General features: G+C 40.9%; 1 protein-coding gene across 2 annotated transcripts in view; it reads right to left on the bottom strand.

Annotated features, from left to right (window-relative positions):
• Nucleotides 1-4320: 4320 nt before the first annotated feature.
• Nucleotides 4321-11230, bottom strand: part of LOC307026105 (uncharacterized protein) — a 39758-nt gene continuing 32848 nt past the window's right edge. For both annotated transcript variants that reach the window (XM_079661231.1, XM_079661230.1), the window contains exon 2: nucleotides 4321-6271. In XM_079661231.1, coding sequence (XP_079517357.1) covers nucleotides 4944-6271 — 1328 coding nt within the window. In that variant the 3' untranslated portion in view covers nucleotides 4321-4943. The remainder of the gene's footprint in view (nucleotides 6272-11230) is intronic.

Below are 11230 nucleotides of genomic sequence, written 5' to 3'. Positions count from 1 at the left end.
ATTTCTGTCACTCTTGTTTTTCTCTGCTTACTATGAAAGGTAGTTTATGTGAGATTGCGTGGCGGCACGTGGGACTGTTTGTTTGAAATCCTATTTAACCAAAAAGACAGACAACGCCACCTTGGGAATTGCACCCAAGGAAATAATTACTCAAGGTACCAACAAGGCACTCAAGTTTGTAATACTGAGGGGCAGGAGACGTGGTTCCAATTCATCAAATGTTTTATTCCATGTATTAAAATATCATTAAAAACACAGTAAGAACAACATACACACTGGAGATAAAGGGGGGAATCTTAATTCAGGGATGCTGAGGTTTACCAGTGGATGGAGGTGACGAGGGGTGAGAGGGATCCCAACAAAGTAAATTAAGGCACCCGTGACCCAGCTAGACACTGGGTTAGGGTTCACTCACATGAAGGGACACCAAAATCAGGGGGAGCACAGCACGACACAAAAAGGGGGAAGCCACCGCCAGGGACACCAGCACCACACCTTTGGCTCTCAGCAACTAAAGAAGGGCAAACAAAACACAATTACTGGGGTAAACAGTCAATACCAATTAATACACAGACCAACACATAAGATAAGTATAAAGACAATAAGAAGTCAATAATACTATGAAATATAACTGATATTAACTGAAATAAACAAAACAAGTTTAGAGCAGCAGGGTCGAAAACAACTAAACAAAAAAGACGGAAATCAACCCAACAGCAGTGGCGGCCGGCCCATAGGGGCGCCGCCCCCGCCTCTTCCCACATGTTTAATTGTCAATAAAAAATAAAAGTCTAAATATATTAAAAAAATATATATCTTTTTTTTTTAATCAACAAGGTACATATTATATGGTTGGTATCAGTAAAATGTATAATCTAAAATAAAATCTCATTTAAAATTGTGTTACGATGTCTAAAGTTACTGATACGTTTCCTGCCTGGCCGCAGCGTGTGTCATTACCCTCTCTCATCTGGGCGCTAAGAAAGGAGCCCTCAGCCAGAGCAGCAGCAGCCAACACATTGCTGACTGTTGCTATCTGGAAACTATGCCGCCGATACATAATTTCAGCCAATCAGCATTGACAGATCTGATGCTCATAGGGCGCCAATTTCAGCGCCCGATGCAGTCTGTGAGTTGTTTGGACTCGTATCCAAGGTGACGCTACAGTAGTTGATGAGGATGGCTGTGTGTGCAGGTGGAGACTCCGGACCTCGGTCCCCGCCCAATTCCATCCAAGCACTGTTATCAAATCCTTTCGAAAGGAGAAGTTTGGGAGAGAAATTGTTGGTTAAAGAACTTGGACCGGACCAATCCGATTTGTCTATATCACAGCAAGCTTGTGAAAAAAACAAAAGTTATCAACAAGGCTTCTCACGTAGCACGTGGGTTTGCTATCCTGGATCCAAAATGGTGGAATGAGCTCCCCATTGAAATCAGGACAGCAGAAAGCTTACACATCTTCTTCAGACTGAAAACTCATCTCTTTGGACTCCACTTCCAGAGATAGAATTACTAACAAAGCACTTATATACTAATAAAGGGCTGGCTGATCTAAAGCCAGTTGAGTAGCACTTGAAATGTTTGGCTCTATGAAACCTGATGTACTTATATGATTCTGTTTTCTTCAAGGTTGTATCTTGTTGGTCGAATTTACTTATTGTAAGTTGCTTTGGATAAAAGCCTCAGCTAAATGTAATGTAATGTAGCTGGTACACAAAGAAGGCTTGGCTAGCTGGATGCAAACAGGTAAACGCTGTCTTTTGTTTCCCATGCTTGCTCTTCAAACAGCCTAAAGATCACACACACACACACACACACACACACACACACACACACACACACACACACACACACACACACACACACACACACACACACACACACACACACACACACACACACACACACACACACACACACACACACACACACACACACACACACACACACACACACACACACACACACACACACCTTTCTAGCGCTGTATGATACAATCATTGTATCACACCTTCTCACAGGTGCCAGCTCTGTGCCCCTCAAGAATCCTAAACCTCTCACTTTCTCACGCGAAACGCGCCTCCCTTACTGGCTCTCAAGCAGTTATATTTGTGCCTTGCTCAGATTTGACACAATGCGCAGGCGACCGATTAGATGATTTTCTGTACGAGAGGCTCTGGACACATTTTTTGAACCAGATGAAGAGGACATAGAGGCCCCTGAGGGAGAGGAGATAGAGGCCCCTGAGATAGAAGCCCCTGAGGGAGAGGAGCCTGACCCCTAGATTCCACCAGGTCCGTCTGCGTCGCGTTACGGTCGCGTTACGGCCGCTTTACGGCTGCGCCGCGGCGTTCGCAACGATCGCGGCCACTCTAGTCAATGGGTGCTATTCCACCAGACGCACCGCGTTACGGCTCAGAAGCATCCCAGAAGCAAGGCAGCGCTGGGCTCCGCTCAACATAGGATTCAAGTCTATTTTTCTACACGACGCGAGGCGTTGCAGAGGCGCCTGGCAGGAAGTGGACCGGTCAGAGCATCCGACCCATCCCCAAAATAAACTAATTTTGCAGACCCTATCCCTTCGTAGTCTTTCAAGTAGGAGGAGAAATGCCAGCATTCTCCTCCGGTTTGCAGGCACTGTGTAAATTATAGAATAATTATGATGATGAATGCATTGTTTTTACTAAAATACAGCAACACATCTTTGATTCATGTCGTTTATAACTGGAATATTACAATTATTATTAACTTTGTCTGTACAAAGTAGTCTGTCCAGGAAATATGCCCAAATCAACAAAAACTGTGAGCCGGCAGGCAAGACGCTCCGCTTCTGAAATGCTTCTGAAACGCGCCCGGTGGGTTATGATGCCGGAGGAGGCCGGACCAAAACCGCGGCGCAGCCGTGACGCGACGCAGCCGTGACGCGACGCAGACGGTGGAATCGAGGGGTTAGGTGATTCCACAATTTTGCATTGCCAACTATGTGCGTGAACATACATGAACACACACACACGTTCTGTTATGGTATATTTGTATTTCAATAAATGTTCATTGAGGAAAACAGTATCAGTGTCTTATTTTAAAATAAGGGGAGGCCAAGAGTTAGGAACAGAACTCTCCAGCTACCCAAAGAAAGAGGCAGTATGGGTTTGCTCAAATTGATGGAGTACTGCTATGCTGCTCAGCTCAGACCTATTTACTGTTGGTGTGAAACGGACTTTAGAGCAAAGTGGAAGGATATGGAAAATGAAGTAAACCAAATTCCAATTCAAAATATGATTTGGGATTACAAACTATATAAAGAACTCAAAACTAAAATGGGTCCAATAACAGTGCACACATTGAATCTATGGATTCAAGTACTGAACATATATAAGATTCAAAATGATGCAAATATAATAAAATGGGTAGCTTATGATGGAAACTTCAAACCTGCAAAATAAGATCAAGGTTTTAAACAATGTGTAGAGAAAGGATTAACAGCTTGGTGTGTTTCGGTTATGGACGGGGAGCTGGAGGGTTTTGATCATCTGAGAAGACACACATTGGGAAAACATGCATTCTATAGATACCTTCAACTCAGGGACTGTTACAAGAGGGAAGTCAGATCAGATTCTTCAGAGGAGTTGAATAATATCATCCAAATAATAACTAAAGCATATCAGGAAAGAAACATAAGAATCATTTCAGCATTATATCAAGGATTTAGCAAAACATGACAAACACTCAAGTAAATATATCAAGGTGAGATGGGAGGAAGAACTCCACATAGAAACACCAGATGAAGATTGGCATGATATGTGGAGGATCCATCATTCATCCCCCAGTTCACGTGGAAGAATCTGATTGGTCTCTTCATAACACCAAAGGTGAAGAGTGAACAGGTGCACAGTCCACAGAAGAGTTGGCGAAATTGCGGTTCTTTTGTTTTTCACTTTCAATAACCCTGAACAATTTGTATTGATCACATTTATCTTATTTCATTTAAAAAGAAACTGCAACTACTGAGCACATATTGTTCATCATGTCTTTTATTTTTTAACAATATGATTTGTTGATTAGTGTACTCTAACTTATTCTGTATATCTTATTGTGTGTACCATAGAAACTCTGGAGGTAAGTATATTGTTGATGTTTATGTGCATATAGTTATCTCTTTTTTAATGACAGTTTCAACTGTAATGCAATGCCTTGTTTCTGCAGCTGCAACTAAGTCAATCTAATCTCATCTAAATAAACCTTTAATATTAAAAAGCAGAAAGAATGAAATTTAAAAAGGCTAATATAGATTAAGACGGGTATAAAAAGCAAGAACACGAGTTACAATTCAGCGTTCGATATGAACAAGTATTTTATTTCTGCTTCCACCCTGATTCAACGGAGGTGAAATGACTTCAATTTGCATTTAACAGAACACCAACAATGAAACACATGAGCCCGTACTACAGTTTCAAAAAGCAGGAATAATCCTAAAATTCCATCTGAACTCTAAATGAGCTGTTTGTAATCTGCTGCAAAACACAAACAATATGCAGGAATCTGAGTCCATTTCAAAAAGGCATTTTTCTTTTAGTTTGGTTTGATGATATAAACAGAACAGAATCAAACTGAAAACATCGTAAATATTTTCTATATCAATAAGTCATTGGTTCTTCTTTTAGACCAGAACAGACTGATAACTCAACAGGAACTATCAACAACATCTCAATGGAAGTTTAAAGTCAAAACATTTCATTAACCAAACAGAGAATTAGAGAAACTACTACAGATTAATCCGTCAGTGGTTATAGTATAAATCAGAAAAGTAGAATGACAAAAACATTAAACATATTCAAAACTTCTGTTGATAAAGATGGAGTTTAGATGAAGTCATGTATGAATATTGTCAAACCGAGTTTATACAGCCAGAAAGATTTTTCTCATGTGAATTGTCGAAGGACTAATTAATTGTCCTCTAATTTTGTTGTAGATTTGACTTGGAAAATGTCAGGTTCTGAAGAGTCTCCAGGGTTGTCCTCAGTCTCTGGTTGTAAATGTCTCTCTGGATCTGAGTTCCTGGCTGGTTCTGGTCCTCCACAGTCCTCTCCATCAGCTTCTGTTTCCATGTGTTCAGCTGAGCTGCTGGCTGGAGGCTCTGCCTCTGTGTTCTCCTCAGTTTGAGTTTGATGAAGCTGTGAGGACTGACGACCAACACACTTATGGCTTTTGACCTGACGACTCCAAGTGAATATTTTGTCACAAAAACGGCAGCTAAATGGTTTCTCTCCAGTGTGGATTCTCATGTGGCTCTTTAAATCTCCTCTCTGTGTAAAAGATTTCTCACATACTGAGCAGCTGAATGGTTTCTCTCCTGTGTGGATTCTCATGTGTCTCTGTAAATCTCTTCTCTCTGCAAAAGATTTTTCACATACTGAGCAGCTGAATGGTTTCTCTCCTGTGTGGATTCTCATGTGCTCCTTTAAATGTCCTCTCTGTGTAAAATATTTCTCACAGACTGAGCAGCTGAACGGTTTCTCTCCTGTGTGGATTCTAAAGTGGTCCTTTAAACTTCCTCTCACTGCAAAAGATTTGTTACAGACTGAGCAGCTGAATGGTTTGTCTCCTGTGTGGATTCGCATGTGAATTGGTAAGTGATGTCTCGAAGCAAAAGATTTCTTACAAACTAAGCAGGTAAATGGTTTCTCTCCGGTATGAATTATGATATGTCTATTCAGACTTGACTTGCGGCCAAATCCTTTCGCACACTGAGAGCATCTAAAGTGTTTCTTTACAGTCCTACGTCTTGAATCACTGACATGGTCTTGTTTATTTTTCTGAGAGTTTGAACCTGGTTCTCTGGTCTTCTTCGAATCAGCACTGTCTTCAGTGTCAGAAGAGTCTCCAGTGTCAGTTTCAGAAGAGTCTCCAGGGTTGTCCTCAGTTTCTGGTTGTAAATGTCTCTCTGGATCTGAGTTCCTGGCTGGTTCTGGTCCTCCACAGTCCTCTCCATCAGCTTCTGTTTCCAGGTGTTCAGTTTGTCTTTGATGAAGCTGAGAGGACTGAGGTTTCTCTTCATCATCTTCACTCTTCACAGGGACAGGAGTGAATGTGAACTTGATGATATCAGCCTCCTCCAGCCCTTGAAGCTGCTCTCCCTCCTGACTGCTCCAAAGTTCCTCCTGTTCCTCTTTAATGTGTGGGGGGGGCTCTGGGTCCTCCTGGTCCAGACTGGAGCTCCACTCCTGCTGCTCAGGGGGAACCTCTTCTTTAACCACCACCAGCTGCTGGACGTCTGCAGGAAACAGGAAACACATATTCAGAGAAACTGTAGAGTATAAGAATTTAAAATCTAACCACGAAGTTCCGCCCACTGTATATTTCTGTTGGCTCAATAGTATGTCAATTACAAATTTTTTCCAGATACCCTGAGAGTTTCAGGACAACAGGTGAGTTAGTACTCTAGCTGATCTAAAATGTAGTTTCACTGCCGGTTAGCAAGGCGTCGGTTTTTGACAGAGTGTGAGGCCTTAGCCTTATAGTTTGTGACCTGTCTGCAGAGTCGTTATCTGAGAACTGGTGTTGGAGTTTCTCAGAGTAGTCGTTAAGCATCTCTCTCCGTCTTGCTAAACCTGTACTTGGACTCATACAGGTGCATCTCAATAAATTGAATATCATGGAATAGGGATTTTATGTCAGTAATTCAATTTATAAAGTTTAAATGTATACATTACATAGATTCATCACACACAAAAGGGATTATTTCCAGCGTTTTAATCTTGATGATTGTAGTTTACAGCTAATGAAAAAATAAAACAAAGCACTTAATATTACAGAAGACTAGGGTTGGGAACCAAAACTCGGTTCAAGATGAAAACGATAAGAAAATGCTGTGTACCGGGTACCCATAAAAAGTACACAATTTCGGTCCTGCTTTACGGTTCCTAAACGCGGTAGACCATATATTCCAACGGGTCCGTCTGCGCCGCGGCGACCCGGTGGAATACAGGGTAACCAGGGGCGGACTGGCCATCTGTGTGTTCTGGAGAATCACAGAACCCCGCTGACGACTGACCCTTAACTTTTTTAAACGGCATCATATAAGTTGCGCTGACGGCATCATGTAAGTTGCGCCGACAGGCGACAGAGGTCCACTGTTGCCCTGTAGCGAGGCTCCCCCCGCTCTCCCGTAGACAGTTCACGAGCTCAGCCACGCTTAGGGACGCTTAAACAGGGCTACCCCGCTGCAGTGGAAATGTGCCATTACAACACTATCTCGGCCCCCTTTAAATTTAGAGAGATCTACCCGACAGGGTCTCCACTGCTATTTACATTAGCAATCGAACCTTTAGCTATGGCCGTTAGAGCACATACAGAATGACCAGGCATTACTCTTGGGGAGGTAGAACATCGCGTTTCTTTATACGCTGATGATATAATATTTTTCTTGACAAATATAAAACATAGTATTCCCAATTTAATGAGCGTAATAAAGGAATTTGGTGAATTTTCTGGATACAAAATTAATAAATCAGTGTTGATGTTTGTGAATGACAAAGAGAGACACAGTTCCATAGCAGATACTCCATTTATGACAACAACTGACGGTTTCAGATATTTGGGTGTTAAAATCACTCCGGAACTCAGAGACATGGTTTCAGCTGATTATGATCCCCTGGTAGACGGAGTGACTGAAATACTAAGCCGCTGGTCCAACTTGCCTATATCTATGATCGGACGAATAACTATCATAAAAATGACTATCCTACCTCAATTTTTATATTATTTTCAAACGCTTCCATTGCCACTGCCAAATATGTTCTACGGAAAGCTTAACAAATTATTCAGTCAATTCATCTGGAACAGCAGAAAAGCCAGACTCCGTCTTAAACTATTAGACCTACCTTATGAGAGGGGAGGTCTTCAAAAGGGCCTAGTATCTAAATTCTACAACATGATGGTTGCATCTGACACTGAATCAGCATTAGATAAATGAAGTGCATGGAAAACGGATATAAAAGAGGATATCGATGAGGAAGATTGGAATGCTGCTTGCCTAAAAGCACAAAGTCAGACCATAAATACTAAGTTCAAATGACTTCAGTATAAATGGTTAATGAGAATGTACATAACTCCTGTCAAACTTCATCATATGTCTGCCAATATTCCAGATGTCTGCTCTAAGTGTTTGGATGAGAAAGGAACTTTATTTCATTGTCTTTGGGAATTTCCACAAATTCAAATCTTCTGGAAGGATGTTATTAGGTGTCTGTCAGAGATGTTTAACATTAATGTCCCTTTGAACGTCACACTTTGTGTACTTGGGATATATCCAAAGGACTTCAAACAGACTTCAAAACAAACCAAGCTTCTGGATTGTGGCCTTCTTCAAGCCAGGAAGGCTATGGCTTTATGTTGGAAATGTACGGATGCCCCATCACTGAGGATTTGGTTGAAGGAACTTTCTGGAAGTGTTGGTCTAGAACAGGGGTCTGCAACCTTTTTGACCAAAATAGCTATTTTGCTCCTTTTTCCAAAACATGTTTTTGTCTGGAGCCGCAAAACATATTTCATAGCTCATAAAGTTGCATTTATTGTTATGTCAGACAAAAACTACAGTTTTTTTTGCATTTATTAGGCTATTTATTACAATATATAAAACTGTTAACCTCTAATAAGAAACAAAGAACTCCTATAAGGAGAATTAAAAAATAATACACAGGCCTACCTTAAAATAAATTAAACAGCACTTGGGGAGTCCTCTGCACATTTGAAGGAAAAAAATATATTAAAATAGGCCCACTTTAAAATAATAAAACATATAGCTGCACCCTAAAAAGAGTTAAAGGTAGGGTAGGTAAGAATGGAGAAACCAGCTCGAGTGCGCTAGAATTTGAAAATACACAACCGGAAAAAATCTGCCTCTTCCTTCAGACTTTCTTAAAGAGTCCCTCCTCCAACACACACGAACGCGCACATGACCAATGAGGGCACGAGATAAGTTTGTGCACAGATGGGAGGCTGACAGGCAGGTAGGCCATCCAGTTACTTTAGCCGGGCCGGCTCAGATGATTGGTCGTGCTTTTTACAGCACTACGGCTTCCAGAGATTAATTTGTTTATGTATTTATTGTCAAAGCATTTAATATATTCATTGCTATCGGGACGTTAAGAGCATTCCATGGAATATAACAAAAAGTGTTTTCTGAAATAAATGACATACCCCATTGAATTATGACTGAAGATCGTCAGCTGTCTTCCTCTCCGTGTTGTTCCTCGATACGTAAAGGCTGCAGCACCTTTCACAACTTCTCTCTACATATCAAACATACCGGTAAACCAGCATCGTTTGCTTTGAAAGCATATAACTCTGTCCACACAGAATTCAATCCTGTGTTCCTCCGGTACTTTTCTTTGATGTATCCATAGTTCGCTCATCGAGCCGGGGGTCAGGTTATTCGCCTCCAAGAAAAGGCGCTTGCGCGGGACCGTAGCAGGATGTGACGCATATTTTAGTTGACCTAATTAAAACCGTTTTGTTTTTTATTTATGTGTCACAGTATCACCTCAAAATACAAGATATGAAACATTTTCAACCGTGCAACAAAATATAAATAGTCCTACAAATACTTTTATTTCCTTCTTATTTTTGTCTAAACTCAAGGGAGCCAGAGCAGAGGGTTTAAAGGGCCGCATGCGGCCCGTGGGCCGCGGGTTGCCGACCCCTGGTCTAGAAAGCCCGACTGACATTGCTAAGGGCAAGCGGAATGACTTTGTTCAGCTCTGGGAGCCACATACTATGCATTATGAGTAGCGTTGTCCCGATCACCTTTTTTTGCTCCCGATCCGATTCCGATCATTTGATTTTGACAATTTGCCGATACCGATTTTTCCCGATCCGATCTTTATGCAATGCATTAAGAGAAAAAAAGCATTCAAGTTGTCCCTTAAGGTTATTTTTTTATTTAAATTGGATATTCTATCCAACATGGATATAGCTTCTTTTTTTCACAGCAGCATTGGATCAGTTCAGTTGTGCAGCATTGGATCAAAACAAAATAAAGCTTTCAGTACTCGTTAGCTTACTGCTACAATTAGACACTGCGCCCACTCTGTTGCCAGATTTGAGAGAAATAAGCAGGTCTATGAAAACAAGCCCCAAAGAAGAGACACATACTGTACATGATGTTGTGTAATTTAAAACCAAAACTAAGGCCTCAGGATGACTTTAAGACTTGAACATGGTCATTTTTGTTTTGTATCATTGAATACAACAAAAAAAGAAAGTATTTATATATAAAAAAAAAAAAAACCCGATCCACGATTTTTTTCTCCCGATTCCGATCTTTTGAAAATCACGTGATCGGCTCCGATCCCCGATCAATTAATCGGATCGGGACATCTCTAATTATGAGGGCCCGGAATTTGGACTGCCTCTGAAAAGAAACTGCGAAATTATTTCTGTTTTATTTATTTTATTTGTGAGGGCGTGTGTATGCGTGTATGTGTGTACTGTATGTGTTTGTGATGTACTTTGTTGTTCAATAATAAAATACCAATAAACATATTGTGGAAAAAAAACACCATATTTGTAGAAAGGCAGTAATGGGATTCAAATCGAGAACGTTTTTCGTTGCTTAGGACACGAAGAAACACATTTTTGTGTCCCCCCGACTTCTCAAACCCAAGTTACACTCTCGGTCTATACCAGTGGCGTCGCCTGGCCTGTAGCCCCGGACAATTCTCCCTCAATAATATAATCAGGGGTGCACATAACAGGTACGCATGCACGACAAAAATTGAATTGCATAACGTCACTTGTGTCACTACGCACCTTTGCATTCCTGAAAACATCAAAACAAAAACACATATTTCGTCTACACGTGTTTCTTGTCAACACTCAATGGAGTAAACTACGAGACATGTAAAAAAAAACAAAGACATCAAGCAGCTACGTTGCCGTTTCGCTCCCTGCAAAAAATCTTCTGACTTTCTCTGACTGATTGAACTGGGGCTGGCCGAGCCGCGCAGGACATAACCGACGGACCTGTGAAGCTTTACAGGAGGCAGAGGCAATTACGATTTTGGCTTGCAACGATTATGAAAACATAATCGAAATAAAACGATTATTTATTTTAATTATTTTTTTTATTGGTTTTTCAGTTGAATTACACTTAAAGTTCAGGGTAATCAACTGTTGAAAAACATACTTTTCACATTTGTTTTTCAATATATGGAAGTTTTCAAAGTAAATT

This window comes from Notothenia rossii, assembly GCF_949606895.1.
Source record: "Notothenia rossii genome assembly, chromosome: 2".
NCBI classification, from domain to species: domain Eukaryota; kingdom Metazoa; phylum Chordata; class Actinopteri; order Perciformes; family Nototheniidae; genus Notothenia; species Notothenia rossii.
This window is presented reverse-complemented; position numbering and strand designations above follow the sequence as displayed.